Genomic DNA, 19492 nt, shown 5'->3' on the forward strand with positions numbered 1-19492 from the left:
GGGGCGCCACTGGACAGTGGCACCCCCCAATGTTGGCATGCTGCAGAACTGGGGGCTTTTCTGCGGCGGTGGCTTTGAACAGGACCAGGTGGTTCTGTGGTATCTTGGGTGGCAGAACTGGGGGCTGTTCTGCGACTGGTTTTGGGCAGGACCAGGTGGTTCTGCGGTCTCTTGGGTGGCAGAATGGAGGCTGTTCTGCGGCAATAGTTTTTGGGCGGGGCCAGGTGGTATCTTGGGTGGCGGAGCGGGGGGCTGTTCTGTGGCAGCAGTTTTTGGGCAGGACCAGGTGGTTCTGCGATATCTTGGGCTGCAGAACTGAGGGCTGTTCTGCGGTGGTGGCTTTGGGCAATGATCAAGTGGTTCTGTGATCTTGGGGGAGGGCAGGACTGGTTGGTTCTGCAGGTGCTATGGGGTGCAGAACCCAGCTGTTCAGGGGGCATACAGGTGGCTTGCGCATGCTGTGTGGTTGCTGTTAAGGTGCCATGGGTTTGCGGGACCACCTCCTTTTTGGCTGGCATGCCACAGGGTGGTTCTGCAAATGCGCAGGTGAGTGGTCTCTGGGTGGGGCGCAGGGCACTGGTTTCCTGGCATATCTGTCGCATGCGGGGGGTGGATGTCGGCATGGTAGAGGTGTAGTGCCAGGGAACCTGACGCTCCCGCGGATTGCAGGACTTGGGAACTGTTTGGGGTTGTGGCATGTGTGTTGGCCCGAGGGGTTGTGATTCGCTGTGAGCACTGGGCAGTGCTGTGGTTTTAGGGGTAGGAGCAGGGGATGCTCCGGGTGGCCAGACTGGTAGTGTTCCTAAGTGGCTAGAAGTGGGTAGGGGAATCTTGACTTGCCCCCTGGCTTCTGTGGCTACGGCAGAGATGAGGTTGTCTGTCTTTGGCCGTGGTGATTTTGGCCCATGCTGGGATGGATGTGGGTGGTAGCTCGTTGAGGGTGTACCCCTTTTGCTCTCCTATTTGCCAGGGTTCCTTTACTATGGTCAAGTGGTGCAGTCCTATTGGTCAAGGATCCTGACATGTTGGGTGGTCCTGCTGGCTGGCATGGTGGCTCGTGTCACTGCTGGAGTTGCCAGTTAGTAGTGGGTCTTCTGGGCGCTGAGGCGGTCAGTCCCTGCTTTGTTGTCGTGTTTGTGGCTTGTTGGATGGGTCGGTCAGCCGGGGCTGAGCTATCAGACGGTGGCCTGGGGTAGTGGGGGTTAGTTCAAGGGCCCATTGCCGTGGGGGAGGTAGAGGGACTTCTGTGTGGGATTGTTAGTGCTGGATGTGGTGTTGGGACCGGTTGGGCCTGCATACGTTCACATAGGTGTGGGGGGCGGATCTTCACTACTCATGCTGTGGCGGGCTCTGTTTGTCATCGTCCACGTGGCTGGGGGATGTTCGTGGGGCCTGCAGATTACGAGTTGGGCTCGGAGTATCTCTGGCTCACGGTATCACAGTGGGTACTTCCGTGTTTCTAGTGGACTAGTGCCCCTAACAGTTGGTCAGCGGCTGGGGGTCCGCTATGAGTACCGATTGTCCTTTTCTGTTTCTTGGATGAGGCAGGTGTTGGGAAGGTTTTCAGGCATGCGTCTGAGCCCTGTGGTGGGTAGAACCATGGGGTGCATAGGGAGCGTGCTCGGTGACTCTCTTGACCGCCTCTTCAGGGAGTGGGCTCAGTGCTTCTCCTTTGGGCTGCTCACTCGTGTGGGAGTAGGGGTACTCTCTGGCTTGTGCATTATTGGGATGGTATCTGGGTGCAGGGTGACAGGTGCATTTGGTATGGCTGGAGGTAGGGTCAGGGGCTTGGTTGCTATAGCTCACTGTGAAGGGTATGAGCGTGTTGGTGTGGAGCGTTCTTTGTACATGTTGCAGCGGGCTGTTCCGGCTGCAGGTTTTGCGGGAGTGTTTTCTCAGGGGTATGCGATTTAGTTTTGCGACCGGGTTCGGGGTGTGATTGCCTAGCCATTTTGGGCCTTCCGAGTGCCGAATTGGACTGATAGGTATTTGTGACAGTGGTGCGGGAACCACACTGGTGGTCCTGTGGTTGAGATCTGGGAGTAGAGCGGTCCACTAGTTGGTAGTGGCTAGTGTTTGGGAGGGGGTTTCTGCTGATGAGGTTGGTCAAAAGCTTCGTGGGTGCTTGTGGTGGGATGGCGCCTGGGACGGGATGGTGAGTTCTTTGGGGGAGGTGGTTCTCATTAGCTAGAGCTTGGGGAAGGGAGGGTGGTTTAGCCATAATTCTTAAAGACCACCTAAACTGATCTATTCTAAGTTCAAAATCTACTTCCAACCTAGAAATTCTCTCACTCTCTTTATCATCCAAATCCCTAGCGGCTGCTTTAACAACAATACTGTTCTACGTTCCACCAAAAAAATGGAATTTAGCCAAGGAGGACTTCTCTGAATTTTTACTAACTAATTCTTTATTAAGTCCTTATAACTTATTATGTGGAGATATTAATATTCACCTTCAGAAAATCGACCAATCAGAAACTACAGAATTTTGGTCTCTCATCTCTTCACTAGGTTACTTCAAACCTCCCCCAGTTATAACCCACCAAAGAGGCCATCAGTTAGATTTAGTTACCTTCTCTACTAGAGAACTACCTAATCCCAAAATTTACTGGAAACAAGAATACTGGACCGATTCACTATGGTCAGATCACAGACTCTGCAATTTTAAACTTGATTGCCAATTAAAGACCTCTAAACCAACAAACAAAATCTCCAAAACAAGAAATAAAAAATTCCACACTAGCAGAGGCAAGATAAATCCTGTAGAATTCTGGTCTCACTATGAGATCATATCAGATCAAAATGAAGAAACCGAACAATTTATGAACTCCTGGATTAAAGATAGCACTAACATTCTAAATGAAATGGCTCCCATCAAAACCCGTAGAAAGAGACTTAGAAACCTAGAGGGCTGGTTTGATACAGAGCTGCTGACGATTAAGAGAGACTTAAGAAAATCGGAAAGACTATGGCTAAAATCAGGCGCACAAGAGCATAAAGTTGCCTGGAGATTAAAACTAAAAAACTACAAAAATTTGTCCAAAGAAAAACGCAAAAACTTCTATGCACACAAAATCGGCAACGTTTCAACAAATAGTAGCAGCCTTTTTAAGTTGGTAAACGATCTATACAATATAGAAACATTCACTGACACTCCCAAAGAAACCACTCTAACTGCAAACAGCATGGCTGACTTTTTTAATTCCAAAATACAAAAATTAAGATCTTCGCTAACCACCCCGGCCAAGCCCCACTGGTGCTACCCCATTCTGCAAGATTCAGATGATTCCAGAGCTGATTTGTTCTGGAACAAATTCTCAACCATTGACTGGCAAACTTTTAGTAAACCCCTCAATAAGTATGTTAACTCCTACTGCAGATTGGATACCTGTCCTCCAAATGTCATGAAATCTGCCCCAGTCAACTTTAAGGCCAAGATGCTGACTTGGGTAAACTTTCTACTATCCTCAGGGAAGTTCCCAGTAGAGCAAGGCCACATTATGATTACACCAATTTTAAAAAATGCAAAAGGATCATCTAACATTGCATCTAACTTCAGACCAATCGCCAATATCCCTCTGGCAACCAAAATAGCAGAAGGGGTGGTAAATTCCGAGCTCACCACATATTTGGAGAAACACAACATCTTACATGACAACCAATCCGGCTTCCGATCAGGTCACAGTACTGAAACAATTATAACTTCTCTGTTTGATTACCTTCACCTTCTTTTCAGCCAAGGCTCATGTGCTCTGATATTACAACTTGATCTGAACAGTGCATTTGACTTGGTTGACCATTCTATTCTGCTTGACTGTTTGACATCTATTGGAATCTCAGGCCATGTTCTCAATTGGTTCCAAGGGTTTCTGGGAAATAGATCCTATAAGGTGGTTAAGGACGATACTATCTCCTATGGTTGGGACAACCCCTGCGGGGTCCCACAGGGCTCTCCCTTGTCCCCCACCCTGTTTAACATCTACCTTGCCTTCCTAGGAAACCTCTTGCAGAATCTAAAGCTCAACTTCTTCTTCTACGCAGACGACATCACCATAGTCATCCCGCTATCCTGCTTTACATCTGAGCTGCTAAATTCCCTCTCATTCACTCTAAATCAGGTTGAACTTTGGATGTCAGCGTTTAGATTAAAGCTAAATTCAGAAAAAACTAAATTTTTCTTGGCAGCCCCAAATGACAAAATCAAGGAAACTACACTACATGTAAATGGGCTGGATTACTGTATTGAGCAATCCTTAAAAACACTAGGAGTCACCTTAGACAAGCATCTCACTCTGGAGAAACACTCTGACCTAGTATTTAAGAAGTGCATCTCGGTGCTTTGGAAACGCCGCACCATTAAATAATACTTTTCGCCTGTTGGTACAATCTGCTATTCTGAGTGTTCTGGACTACTGCAACATCATATACTTAGGCGCCTTCAAGAAAATCACCAGGAAGTTGAGGTTGGTACAAAACACTGCCGTCCGTTTCATCTTTGGCCTGAAGAAATGGGAACACATAACCCCTTTCTATCACAAGCTGCACTGGCTGCCGTTTGAATCCAGAGTCCTTTTTAAGTTCTCATGCTTCTGCTACAAAACAATATTTGGTCTGTCACCGGATTATCTTTACCCAAAACTTCAACCTGAATTACAACAATAAGAGCTCCCGCAGAATAATTCTGTTCGCTTTTCCCTCACTGAAATCGTGTCATCTTAAAAGATTCTTCGAAAGAACCTTCTCTTTTCAAGCGGCCAAACTAAACTCATGGCTCGCCCAAATTGTGCTTGATGCCTCTTCTTATCTCAATTTTAGAAAACAGATTAAAACTCAATTTTTCAACAGACCGAATCCTTAACGCTCTCCATCACTATCCCTCCCCATTCTTTTAAGATTGTTGCTCCCTCCTATTGGCGTGTATATACCTTTTTTTCCCTTCACTTAAATTGTAGACGTATAACTTGTTTGACTCTATGATTGCTTTGTTATGTTCTTCAATTCCAACTTCATTGTTTGTACTGCATTTAACTGTTGTGAACCGCCTAGAACTCCCTGGGTATGGTGGTATACAAAAATAAAATTATTATTATTATTATTTATTATTATTCTCTGAATCCCTTGGGTTGCAACTTTGTTCTTGGATGGGGAGGCCTGTATGTTACAGGCCTGTGGCGGTAATCCCGAGCTACAAGGTTTTGGCTCATCAAAAGATGAGCAGGTATTTGGTAGTCAGCTCAGTTGAGTGGCGATGCTGAGGGTCAGGTGACCCTGACATGGGGGGTATGGAGGTCCATGCCTACCCCCTAGGCTCATCAGAGGATGAGCAGTTAAGGGAAAATGAGCTCAGGTGAGCGAATCTGCCTTGATGCAGGTGGCACGGAATGGGGCATGGAGGTCCATGCCACCCCTAGGCTCTTGCTGATGTGGCGGAGTCAGGGGTAGAGAGCTGCACGGGAACGGGGATGACGGGAATCCCGCGGGACCCGTGTGTTCCCCCTTTGGGTCACGGGGATCCCGTGGGGACGCCCCCTAGGGTTGCGGGGATCCCGTGGGGACGCCCCCTAGGGTCGCGGGGATCCCGTGGGGACGCCTCCGAGGGTCGTGGGGTTCCTGCGGGGTTGGATCGCAGTGCACTCGAGCCACGAGGGTAGTCTCCTTCTCCTTACCTGCCCTGTCGTAGCACACAGCCGAACGGAAATCTTCCCGATATCAGCGCTGACGTCGGAGGGAGGGCTTAAGCAAAGCCCTCCCTTCCTCCGACGTCAGCGCTGACATCAGGAAGACTTCCGGTTGGCTGTGTGCGGCAGGGCAGGTAGGGAGAAGGCAATGGCGTACGAAAGAGGGGGGAGGGGGCGGTCCGCCCCGGAGAATGTGCACAGCCGGTCAGGTCCCCCGATCGACCGACAACAGGCCCGGCCGACAAATCTCCCTGCCCTGTAGCCACGAATCTAAATTACCTCTTACAGCAGCTTCACTATTCCAGCTGCTGTAAGAAGGTAATTTAGATTCGCGGCTACAGGACAGGGAGATTTGTCCGACCGGGCCTGTTCTGTTGTCGGTCCAGTGCAAAAGCGCCACAAAGGTGGAGGCAGGGAGGGAGGAAAGGTGGAGTGGAGAAGAAAAGACGCTTAAGGGGGGAGAAGGCCGCTGAAAGCACTGGGGAAGACAAAGGGGTGGAAAAGAACACTGAAAGGACATGGGGTAAACGGGAGGAGGGGGGGGGAAGGACCCTGAAAGCACTGGGGAAGACAAAGGGGTGGAGAATGCCACTGAAAGGACATGGGGAAAACAGGGGTGGAGAAGGCCGCTGAAAGGACATGGGGAAGACAGAGGGGGGAGAAGGCCGCTGAAAGGACATGGGGAAGACAGAGGGGGGAGAAGGACGCTGACAGGACATGGGGAAGGCAGAGGGGGGAGAAGGATGCTGCCTGACAGGACATGGGGAAGATGGTGGGGGAGAAGGACACTGAAAGGAAATGGGGAAGAGGGAATGGGAAGAAGACGCTGGCAGGGAAGAAGGCAGAGGTGCCAGACTATGGGGGGGAGCGGAGGGAAAAAGATGGGTGCCAGACCAATCTGGGAGGGGGGAGAAAGGGAGAGGCACAGTAACAGAGCAAATGGAAGACACAGAGAGAAGAGAGGCAGTGGATGGAAGGAATTGAATGAGAACATGAAGAAAGCAGAAACCAGGCAATAAAGGTAGGAAAAAAATTCTTTTTTTTTTTATTTTTTTGCTTAAGGATAAAGTAGTATATTAGTTGTGTTGATAAAAATTTATAAACATTAGAGGCTCTGGTAGAACCCCGTTTACAAAGTATGTATTCTTCCCAATTAATATTTCCAAATTAATAAAGTCTTTTTGCTTATTTTTAAATGGGTTTCTACCAGAGCCTTTAATTCAGTAGCATAATTAAATGAAATAACTATTTCTGTAGTTTATAGGGACGGGCGGGGACGTAGGGGATTCCTCGCGGGGACGGAGGGGATTCCTCGCGGGGACGGGCGGAGACGGGCGGAGACGGAGGGGATTCCTCGTGGGGACGGGTGGGGACGGAGGGATTCCTCACGGGGACGGGTGGGAGTCCTCACGGGGACTTTGGCGGGGACGGGTGGGGACGGGTGGGATTTCTGTCTCCGCGCAACTCTCTAGTCAGGGGTATACAATTTGGGTTCTGTCAAATTGCAATGTTTTGTAGCTCAGGAGTTGAAGCAATTGTTGATTGCTTATTGGTTGTCCCCAATAAACAAAACTGCGGCCTGGTTTTACCATCAATATTAGTGTCTATGGTTTATTTATTGTCCACATTATTATTGTGAATATATGAACTTTGGTAAGTAAGTACAGTGAAGGGCTTTGGGATAGGGGGTATGAGGGGCGACAATTTGGCCATTCCAGATCCATATGTTAAAAAGAGCCCATCTCAACAGGCGACTATAACAGTGGCCTGGAGGGCCCAAGTTGGTCGCCCATAGTGAGATTGCTTGAAGGCTGGTAGGGAGGTAGTAGGGAAAAGCGGGAGAAAAGCGGAAGGTGAGGAGGGATGTGATTTCCCGCCGGAGGGCAGGAGAGTGATTGGAAGGGAGAGGGGAAGCAGAGCATGATGGAAGGGGATATATACTCTTCATGCCTCCAAGGAACAGTGTGCTTCCCAGTCCCTCGGAGGCAACATTCCCTCCCTCCCTCCCCTTGTGCTTATTGGGTTCACTTGGAAGTTTGAGGGTTGTCGCAGCGGCGGTTATCCCGAGCTACAAGGTTTTGGCTCATCGAAAGATGAGCAGGTATTTAGTAGTCAGCTCAGTTGAGTGGCAATGCCGAGGGTCAGGTGACCCTGACAGGGGGGGTATAGAGGTCCATGCCTACCCCCTAGGCTCATCAGGGGATGAGCAGTTAAGGAAAAATGAGCTCAGGTAAGCGAATCTGCCTTGATGCAGGTGGCATGGAATGGAGCATGGAGGTCCATGCCACCCCCTAGGCTCTTGCTGATGTGGCAGAGTCAGGGGTATCAAAAGAAAGGAGAAAGTCCAACTTGTCTGCAGAAAAAAACAAGCAGGAGAAACAAACAAAACTGCAGGGTCCCTTGCTTGGTAAAAGGGTTTTATTTTACTTATTTGCATTTTAATTTTGGTACAATAAATTTTTGCCTGCATCATGTACACAGTCTGCAGTTTTGTTTGTTTCTCCAGAGTCAGGGATATACAATTTTGATAGCATGGAGGTCCATGCCCCCCTTAGGCTCTTGCTGACGTGACAGAGTCAGGGGTATACAATTTTGAGTTCTGTCAAATTGCAATGTTTTGTAGCTCGGGAGCTGAAGCAATTGTTGATTGCTTATTGGTTGTCCCCAATAAACAAAGCTGCAGCCTGGTTTTACCATCAATAAAGTGTCTGTGGTTTATTTATTGTCCACATTATTGTTGTGAATATATGAACTTTGGTAAGCAAGTACAGTGAAGGGCTTTGGGATACGGCGTATGAGGGGCGACAATTTGGGCATTCCAGATCCATATGTTAATCGATTCTGGAAGAGATCAAACCGGCTATGTCACTCAAAGCCCAAATGATGAAGTTACGATTGTCTTATTTTGGTCACACCATTAGAAGAGAGAGATCACTAGAGAAGGACATCACGTTTGAGAAGATCAAAGGAACCAGGCAAAGAGGGGGACCTGCAATCGGATGGCTGGACATGTTGAAAATAACCATGGAGATGAAGCTGGAGGACCTTTCCAGACTAGCACAAAACCGATTTCTTTTTATATGCAATTAATCAAGTTGCTAGTACTCGAACACTAGTCAATAGATTGAGCCTGGCACACAAGTGGGTGAAGTCATCACATAAGGCTGGGACCACAAAGCTTTCCCAGAGCTCAGAACCAAATATAAACCTCTTAGCATGTACAGTTCTTCCTGCATGCAGTAGTCTCCTCAGCCCTTCAGTTTTTCTTTTTATTTTCACTGTGCCAGATGATTAAGAAAATAAAGCCCTCCTGATTTTTCAAGATAGGGGGGAATTCTATAAATGGCACTCAAAATTCAGCCCTGGAAAATATCAGAAGTATTCTATAAAAGGTGCTCTGAGATTAGCATTCTTATAGAATAGCACCTGGAGCCAGTTCTCACACCTAAAGTTGAGTGCTGGTATTTATGCCAGCTAAAACCTCATGTAAATGCCAGCACTCAACTCTTTTGTTTCCTGGAATATTGGTAAGCTGTTACCCCGATCCTCAGCGGCACCACTTGGAACTCAAACCACTCTCATTGTTCCAAGCTTTATGTGTCAATTCGTCACTGGATCGTTTTACGTTGTAACCTTATTCTTTTTATCTTTTTTCCTTTTTTTTGAAACTATTCACATTATTTCAAAATAATTTTTATGAAACTATAGTTTCATAGAAATTATTTTGAAATAATGTGAATAGTTTCAAAAAAAAGGAAAAAAGATAAAAAGAATAAGGTTATAACGTAAAACGATCCAGTGACGAATTGACACGTAAAGCTTGGAACAATGAGAGTGGTTTGAGTTCCAAGTGGTGCCGCTGAGGATCGGGGTAACAGCTTACCAATATTCCAGGAAACAAAAGGTTGACTTAGGTGTATGTCTTCCTTTGGCTTGGTATATAAAGATTAGTTTACCTTGGGATAAAGTAAAATAGTGCTATTGCATAATTGAGCACTCAACTCTTGGCATTTCTGCACATAAATGACTCTACTACTACTACTATTAATTATTTCTATAGTGCTACCAGATGCACTATTCTATAATACTGCCCACACATTTTCAGAATGCTCTGCCTCACCTCTGGCCATGCAGCCTTTTGAGTTGTGCACTATGGGATTTAGGCACTCGGGGTTATAGAATTGTGCACAAGTAAATGTGTGGGCAAATCCAAATTAATGTCAATTATGTACAATTATTTATTAAGTCAATTAATTCAGGCTTGATAGCTCAGTGGTTCTTAAACCTGACCTAGGGGACCCCTCTCCCCCCCCCCCAACTAGTCAGGTTTTCAAAATATCCCTAATGAATACGTATTAATACAAAAAACACAAACGCATTCAAAAAAAACCTCTGAAATACACTTATCTAAAAAAAATTTTTATGATTTTGTGATGCACTCAGACCCATGACCATAATGTCACAGATTGGCAAGGGTTACATTGGGACCATCATTGTTACACCAGAGTCCCACACCATGTTCATACATTGTGTCCAAATTAATAACACCACTGCTACTGAATAAATTGAAAATACTCATCTGCACAATGTTTTCGGTGGCTTCACCACTTTCACTGAACTCCTTGGCGTCTGTGTATTAACACCAATACAGGCAGTCCCCGGGTTAAGAACAAGTTCTGTTCTTTAAACTGTTCTTAACTTGAATATGTATGTAACTCGGATCCTGTACAGTACACAGTCTATAAAAGCATTAAAGAACATTAAACTTTAAAGCACGGGTGTCCAACCTGCGGCCCCATGAAGTATTTTGTGCGGCCCCAGTCAAGGGCGATGCAGTGTTTTACTCTACTGTCCCTGGGTGTTTACCATCTTGCTGGCTCCCTCCTCTGTTTTGCTGCAGAGTTTGCGCGTCTGTGCGGCCCCAGAAACATTTTTTTCGGCCAATGCAGCCCAGGGAAGCCAGAAACAGTCCTCAAAATACAGTGATACCTTGGAATCTGAACTTAATCCATTCCAGAACCCCGTTCGAGTTCCAAAACGTTCGAATTCCAAGACAATTTTTCCCATTGAAAATAATAGAAACGGGATTAATCCGTTCCTTAGTCCCACAAACTCAGATTTTCAAATAATTTTAACACTAAATACACTGGATTTTTTTGTAATTCAGAACACTCAAATACAGTACAGTAAAAGAAAGGTAAAGTGAACCTTGATAACGAATGAGTCCAAAGCTCCAGCCACCATCCAGCATTTTTCACTCATAAACTTGCCTCCTCCTGCGTATTATCGCACCTAACGCAACTTCTTCCCTTTCTAGTGGCCACCCCCACAACTCACCTCCTCCTGCATATGCACGCACCTGACGCATTTCCTGTTTCCAGCAGAAGTGAACGCGGCTGAGAAAGAAGTCGTGTTAGAAGGGGCGGGGCTCCGGTGGCAGCTGACTTCAGACAAGTACATGACAGAAGAAGGAGTTTGAGTGAGTGGTATCGTATCGCAGAAGTGGGGGGAGATAACGCTGGGCTGGGGAGGGAGGAAGAGATGGCAGGGATCACAGTGGAGGGAACGGGACCGGTCCCCGAATGCATGTGAAGAGGGGTACTTGGCAAGTTAATAAAACCCCTCATAACATACAACAAATCCCTTAAAATAAATTATCCAAAATAACCACTACCTGAGTCAGGAGAAACAAATTAGAGAATGACATGGTGACAAAATTCATCACCGTTCCCGTCCCCATGGATAACCGCAGGAAACCATCTTCATGTCATTCTTTAAGGAAAGAGGGAAGAATCAGAGTATGAATGGCCACAACTACTGACCCACAAGCTTTGCTTTGAATAATGCTGGTGTAGAAGGACAGAGGATGAAATAGACATTAGAAAATGACATGGGTTTATTTCCCGTGGTTATCCGCAGGGACGGGAACGGTGATGAATTAATTTTGTCACCGTGTTATTCTCTAAAACAAATCTTCCCATTACCACAGAAAACTAAAAACCAAGAAACCAAATCAACTATCCACATTTAAAGTTCCCTGGCATGAGCGGTGATAGGACCCCACAGAAGGAGTGAATGAACAGCCTCAGTCTGCACACTGTCCTCAGTCTGCACACTGCTACAACTGAAACTACTCCACTTCTGCATTCAAACACCCCCTCCCCCCTCGGGAACTAGAGTTTGTGAAGTAAAAATAAATTGTTGCTCAATCCACAACAAGTGTTGGGAAACTTTACCTCCCCCTGGCTGCTTAATCTGTCTCAACACCTTATAATGGAATTCAGCTTCACTGTGACCCAATTACTGCCAATGAGAAACCAACGACGTCTGTACTCTGCCAAGATGTACATGTATGTTACTAAGATGTTGTGTAACCCTCAACTTAATTGCCCTCTTCGTGTGCCCAATATAAAATTTGCTGCATGGGCAGATCACACAGTATGCCAGTTGGCTGGAGTTACAGTTCGTGTTCGCATGTAGAAAATATTTCTTAAGCAGTTGATGAGGTACAAACTCAGAAATCAAAACATGCATGCAATGAGAAAGTAACATCACGCCACAGAATGGCTTCCAGATTTGGGAGCTCTGATGGGTCTGTTGTAATTTGCGCAATAAACTATTTCCCGCGGATATTGTGGCTGTATTAACAGAAGAGCCAAATATATCTTCTGATGGTACTAGAAAGAAGCTGGATAAATTTCACTACACCACCAAGCCTGGTGACAAGCCGAAGGTGGATTCGGGGCCTTTTTGTTGGAGCAGAAAAAAATGGCGTCGACTCATTCAGAATCAGATGATGAGGAATACTTAACTTTCAAATTTGGACAAGAAGGAGATCACAAAAACAATGGTACAAACCTGGTTTCAGTACTTAAAGAATGAAATGGTGGGAGATTGGAAGGATGTCCAAACAGCTTTGAATGAGATTTGAGCGGAGGTGCATGGCTTGGGAAGTCATGTTGCTGCCTCAAAGAAACACGTGTTTGCTATTTCGACAGAGATGTGAGAGATTCGGAGCAAAGTGGATTCCAATGCTACTATTATAAAGGATCTATAAAACCAGGTTGAGGATTTGGAGAATAGATCCCGATGCTGCAATTTATGATTTAAAAGAATATCTGAAACTGATAGTTTTTAAGGACTGCAAAGCAGTGGCCAAGGATCTTTGTGCTCAGGTGTTGTGAGAGGCTGGGGAAGAACTGGCAGAAGAGATTCACATTCATAGAGCTCATCGAAGTCTGGGGCTTGCTAAGGGATCCTCTGCGAGAGGTATTATTGTCTGCTTTGGGGACTAGAATATGAAAGAATGCATTCTTATCAAAGCGTGACAATCCCCAGAGTTTCACTGGAAAGATCTTTCAGTGGGCATTTATCAGGATTTGGCCTGGACTATGGTTCAAAAAAGGAGAGTATTTAAGGATGTTAGCCGTGTCCTGAAGTTGGAGGGCCATAGGTACTAGTGGCTCTTTCTTTTTTTGTATTTGAATAACAGTAAATGTTAAATCCAGTAAAGTACAGGTGGTGAAAGAAACCTGGTCTGCGCTGAAAGAAATGTGCTGCCCTGTGCCATTTCAGTTTACTACATCGGGATCTTTTGTGGAGACCTCCCAAGTGGCTGGAGTCTGGCAAAAGGCTTGATGACGGGGGAAGAAGCTGCCTAAATTGACAACTGGACAGACTGACTGAACTTGTATTGCATTTATTTGTTTGGACGTTGATCTCAATTTATTGATAGGTTTAGAACAGGTTATGAGTGGGAGTGCTGTCCTTTCTTGCAAAATGCTGGGAATTATTAAAAAAGGGATGGTTAACAAGACTAAGAATGTCATAATGCCCCTGTATCGCTCCATGGTGCGACCTCATTTGGAGTATTGTGTTCAATTCTGGTCTCCTTATCTCAAGAAAGATATAGTGGTGCTAGAAAAGGTTCAAAGAAGAGCAACCAAGATGGTAAAGGGGATGGAACTCCTCTCATATGAGGAAAGACTAAAATGGTTAGGGCTCTTCAGCTTGGAAAAGAGACAGCTGAGGGGAGATATGATTGAAGTCTACAAAATCCTGAGTGGAGTAGAACGGGTACAAGTGGATCGATCTTTCGCTCCGTAAAAAATTACAAAGACTAGGGGACACTCGATGAAGTTACATGGAAATACTTTTAAAACCAATAGAAGGAAATTTTTTTTCACTCAAAGAATAGTTAAGCTCTGGAACGTGTTGCCAGAGGATGTGGTAAGAGCGGATATTGTAGCTGGTTTTAAGAAAGGTTTGGACAATTTCCTGGAGGAAAAGTCCATAGTCTGTTATTGAGAAAGACATGGGGGAAGCCACTGCTTGCCCTGTATTGATAGCATGGAATATTGCTACACTTTGGGTTTTGGCCAGGTACTAGTGACCTGGATTGGCCACTGTGAGTAAGGCTATTCTTATGTTCTTATGCCTGTTTTAGTGGTTGTTTCAGTGTATGAGTGTGTTTGCTGGGGATGCGGAGGGAGCAGGGACAGTAGAATACATTTAGCCTTCTGGGGTTAATAACATTTCTTTTTGAGATGGCTGATTGGAGAAGGGGAGGATCAGCATGTTCTTTAAGGGGGGGGGGCAGGGAAGAGTTATGGAGGGAGGAGGAAGGTGCAAGGCCCTATACACAGAAAGGGAGGAAGGGGGTTAACTATTGGATCTTGGAATGTCAGTGGCCTTAATAATCTGGGTAAACAGAGTATTATCCTAAAGGAAATATATACAGTAGTTTTTGTTGGGATATATGCCTTTTACAGGAAACTCATTTGAGGGTGAGAGACTTACATTTGTTACAAACTAAATATTTTGAACAGATTTGGGTACATCATGAAGGGGGGGGGATCGAACAGCAGGAGGAGTGGGTTTGGTAGTAAATCAGACTTATAGGGACAAGACAGGAAGATGCTTAGCAATTAAGGGAGTGTACCAGGGGCAAGAGTTTACTGTTATAAATGTATATTCTCCAAATTCAGGGCAAGCAGCTTTTTATTCTGCTTTTTGTAGGGAGATAAGCCTATTGTGGGGGTTCTATTTGGTTGAGTGGAAATTTTAATGTAATGCCCAGTAGCATTTTGGATCACTGTAAGGGTGGAGGAGGATATGCTAAATGACATCGGACAGCTTTTTTGAATTTTATGAAATGCTTAGATTTAGTAGAGAGCTAGCAACTGTTGCATGGCAATCGGGAAAATTATACAAACTTCTCCCATGCTTGTCAAACATATACCAGGATTGATGGGATTTGGGTTCATCGGAATATGTGGGGAACACTTAGACAAGGGAATATAGGGTCAAATTCTATAAATGGCATTTTAGGGTGCCTAAGCTTGCCAAAGGCAGGGCGTGGTATCACCTGGAAGTGGCTTTAGGCGAGCTTAGGTGGCCCTAGGCGAGCTTAGGCGGCCCTAGGCGCTCCCTAGGGCTGCGATAGATGCCTTGGATGTAGGCCAGCAAAAATGCTGGTCTACATTTCAAATAGACGCAGCTGCTGAGCTGATCACAGCAAGGGAATCTCCCTGCCGCGATCAATTTAGCAGCCGCGGAAAGGAAACCTCCCCCCCACTTGCGAAGACAACCAGTAGGAGGGATGTCCACTCCCTCCTGTCTGAACCCCACAAAGCTCCCCCACCCCTGAATGTCTGTGGCAGGAGGAATGCTGAATTCTGCCAAATGTAACACACACTGAATTTAAATCACTTTATCTTTCTTTTAAATTATTTCATGATACCTGCCCTTGTTATCTGTTTGACTCAGTATTGCAATCCAATCATTATAACTCAAACTTAACATTAAAAACTCAAGTTCTTCTCCCATCTGTTTCTAGTGGAGTGGAGGAGTAGCCTAATGGTTAATGCAGTGGTCTGAGAACCTGAGGAACTGGTTTCATTCACACTGCAGCTCCTTATGACTCTGGGCAAGTCACCTAACCCTCCGTTGCCCCAGGTACACAAAAAAACTTAGATTGTGAGCCCACTAAGGACAGAGAAAGTACCTGCATATTCGTATATGTAAACCAGCTTTGTACCCACAGAAAGGCAGAATATCAAATCTATCACTCTTTACCTTTAGTGTTAAGAACAGCGTAATTAGTAAGCAATTACTTTCAAAGGTTGCTTCTATCCTTGCTCTAAGGCAGGGGTGTCAAAGTCCCTCCTCGAGGGCCGCAATCCAGTCGGGTTTTCAGGATTTCCGCAATGAATATGCATGAGATCTATTTGCATGCACTGCTTTCATTATATGCTAATAGATCTCATGCATATTCATTGGGGAAAGCCTGAAAACCCGACTGGATTGCGGCCCTCGAGGAAGGACTTTGACACCCCTGCTCTAAGGTATTGTTCATGCAGTGGCATAGCAAGGGAGGTTAGCGCCCAGGGCGGTGGCACCTGGTATCACCGCCCCCCGCCACTTGAGCGTCCCCCCCACTTAAGAGCCCCTCTCGTACCTCTTGAAATGTTCACCGGCATGAGCAGCATCTTTCACTTGCTGCTCACACTGGCCTCGGCTCTCTTATGATATCACGTCCTAGTTCCGCGGCTAGGAAGTGATGTCAGAAGGGAGCCGAAGCCAGCGCAAGCTGCAAGTGGAAGATGCTGCTCACGCTGGCAAACATTTCAAGAGATATGAGGGGGATGGAGAGGAGAGGTGCCAATGCCCCCTGCGAAAACTGCACCCGGGGTGGTCCTCCTCCCCTAACTACGCCACTGTGTCTATGTAAGGTTTTATTTCTCCAGTTAGCCAAATAGGTTTCCAGTCCAGTTCTCGATTCATTTTTCTTTTCTGTCACCTTGATGATGATCTCCTTGAAAACTTATTATGGTGTTTCTTTTTCTTTCAGGTTCGATCTATTAGCATCAATGTGCGGAAGAACCTTGCTTTTAATACTCTAAGCCAAGAAGTTCTACTGAAAGAATTCTCTACTATTTCATGAAACTGGCACATATTTTGGGTGGTGCCTCTGTTTAAGCCTGTCTGCTAGCAGCAGCTTTTGTACAACATTGTAAATCTACAGTATTGTCATTATTCTTGTCCAGTTCAGCCCATCCTTTAAAACTGACGGAGTGCTGCCCAGCACTTTCTGGAGAAGAAATCACTGCTGAGTTTTTACTTCCACGATGTGCATTTTCAAATTTATTATGCAGGCAAAAAGAACCAAATGTTATGTCAGTAGTGTTATTTTCTTATGTGTAATTTGAGTATGTATGGAAATCTGATCAAAGTAGGTTTAAAAAAAAAATCTTGGTCGTCTTGTTGGAGTGATTGGTTTCTTTGTGGGCAAAAGGAAAAGATGACAAAGAAGAAGAAAAGGAGGGAATAAAAAAGGTGATTTGGTACTGTAAATGATTTTACTAAAGTGCTCTATTTGGATGTGAGTTGCTGGATCTTCCAGTGGATGAATATTTGTATAATTTAACCCGCTTGCACAATTAACTGGTCTGTCTGGTTCTGAGCATCATATATTAGACACAAGAAAAATGTCTGTAGCGGGTAAAGAACACCTTTTGTGGTTTTCCACCTTTTATTTATAATGCGTGTTTTGTTTGCTTTTATATTCAGACAGTAATGTTAAAAATATGTATAAATAGGGTAAATGCTGAAGGGAAACAATGCAGCTCTGTGAAATATTATTCCAACATTTGTTTGTTTTTTTCTTAATATCTTCAAGACATGGGGAGGCCAAATTTCAAGTGATTCTTACTTTAGTAATTAAGCAGTTATGGGATTATTAGTATAATTGCCAGCTAAAAATTACCCTACCTCTCTGCAGATTTCAAAGTGCAGATCTTTCTACTTATGCTGTAAAGGGCCAGCAAGCAACATGCAAGAGTTTATTTTGAAATCCCCTGTGTCCTTTATGATGAGAGTTGCAAAACCAATTGGAACAGAAGTATTCATGGTGCCAGCTAGATGCTGATATTCCCTGTGGAGTTTCATTTTGAAAGTTCACTTGCAAGCAATGCAGGACTTTTAAATATTGTCCCAAAATGAATAAGAGCGTACAATATAGAACGAAAGAATCACTCATCATGCTTTGCAGTAGATAACACTGGCATTACACTTGCACTGTAAAAGTGATGGAATAGGATTCTGAATTCATACAACAGCAACCAGTGGATTAAGAAACAAAAATAATGAAACAGGTTATTTTACAAAGTAATTTGAATATGTTTGTGTTTGTGTATATATATATATAGGTTTCTTTTATGTTGACACTTGATTGCATTATTTGTGATACCTTTTCATTCTTTTATTTCATTCTTGTTTTCTATGTAATTTTATATCATGAATAGGGAGCTTCAATAACCATTGCGCATAGTGTGATTGCGCAACCATGCATTAAACTACTGGAATCATTATGAATATTTCATTCATTTTAGGTCAAACAATTTTTATTGATGAAAATAGGCACCAACAATAAAACAGCAAACAGAACATCATCAAATGTGGGAAAGCAACCACAATAGAACCCATCCCCCACAGACAAGTCCCCTCCCATAGCAACAGGATATGAACAAGGTAACAATGCGGGAATAAGCCCAGGTCCCGGTGTCCGATAGACCTCAGCCCGCGAGGGGAGGGTTACAGGTAACAGTGGTGAATGGAGCACAGCAAAGGCAATGAACACATCCACATCAGAAAAAAAAACATACATGTGCACCAAAAAGACACACAGCAACGCTATCCCAAGCCCCAGAATCCCCCTCCCCCCTCAACCAGAACCAAAAGAGATAAGGAAGAAGGAAGGTCAGAACAGGAACCAAGCAAAAGCAGAACTTTCAGGGCCCTGGACTCTGATGAGCCCCAAAAAAGCAGAAAATAGACCTCCCGAGGAAAAAAGAGAGAAAGGGAAAAAAAGGGGCAAAAAGCCGGGAAGAGACCACCTCTAGGCCGCAAACCCCTCACCACTCAGGAATCAAATAGGCAAAGTATTAAGAATCAAACTGCAGGCTCGGGGAGACAGAGAGTAAATATAAGGACCCCAGACCTGCAAAAAGAACTTCGATTGATGCAATGAATGATGCACTCGATCCCTCTCAAGCAGCATCAAAGCATGCAAACGGTTACACTAAGCCCAATAAGAAGAAGCCCGATCCGAAACCCATTCCCCCCAAATAATCTTCTTAGCCACTAAGCTAGCTTTCCGCAAAAATAACTGACCTACCCCCGGGGGAAAACGAAAGGCCTCATATTTATCTAACAAAAACCCTGCCGGAGTCAGAGGTACATAGCGGCCCAACAGAAGCTCCAAGTAGCGAGTCACCTGTCTCCAGAAAGCCCGGACCACAGAACAGCTCCAAAAGGCATGGAAAAACGACTTAGGAGCACTGGTACATTTCTCACATTGTGGCGAGTCTGCAAAACCCGAGTGAAAAAGTTGGACTTGCAGAAAATAAGCATGATGTAACACCCGAAACTGACACTCCCGGAGCTCAGCCGAAGCCGAAAGGGTCGGAAGACACTTAATAAGGCAGGCCATATCCAGATCCACGGGTCGCATGCCCAAGTCCAAAGCCCAACGAGCAAACAGAGAGTCCCACATCCAAGGCGGGGCAACACCTGATTTAACACTGAAACGGATAGGCCATCTTCCGAAAAGGGAGCAAAAAAGGCACGCAGCTTACCACCCAAATCCAGTTGCAGACCTTCCCCGCCAAAGAGCGTACATAATGATCCAATTGTAAGTAAGCAAAAAAATCAGTATCGCAAATCCCATGGCGTAGCTGAAAAGTGTGCCAAGGGGGAAGCGAACCCTCCGGGGTAAGAACATGCTCCAGCAAAGTGATAATCAGGTCCAGCAT

General features: G+C 45.2%; 1 protein-coding gene across 5 annotated transcripts in view; it reads left to right on the forward strand.

Moving 5' to 3' along the window:
* Window positions 1-18049, forward strand: part of ARMH3 (armadillo like helical domain containing 3) — a 284642-nt gene extending 266593 nt beyond the window's left edge. For all 5 annotated transcript variants that reach the window (XM_033941140.1, XM_033941139.1, XM_033941138.1 and 2 more), the window contains one exon: window positions 16531-18049. In XM_033941140.1, coding sequence (XP_033797031.1) covers window positions 16531-16623 — 93 coding nt within the window. In that variant the 3' untranslated portion in view covers window positions 16624-18049. The remainder of the gene's footprint in view (window positions 1-16530) is intronic.
* Window positions 18050-19492: the final 1443 nt, after the last annotated feature.

Source organism: Geotrypetes seraphini, chromosome 4, assembly GCF_902459505.1.
Source record: "Geotrypetes seraphini chromosome 4, aGeoSer1.1, whole genome shotgun sequence".
Taxonomy (NCBI): domain Eukaryota; kingdom Metazoa; phylum Chordata; class Amphibia; order Gymnophiona; family Dermophiidae; genus Geotrypetes; species Geotrypetes seraphini.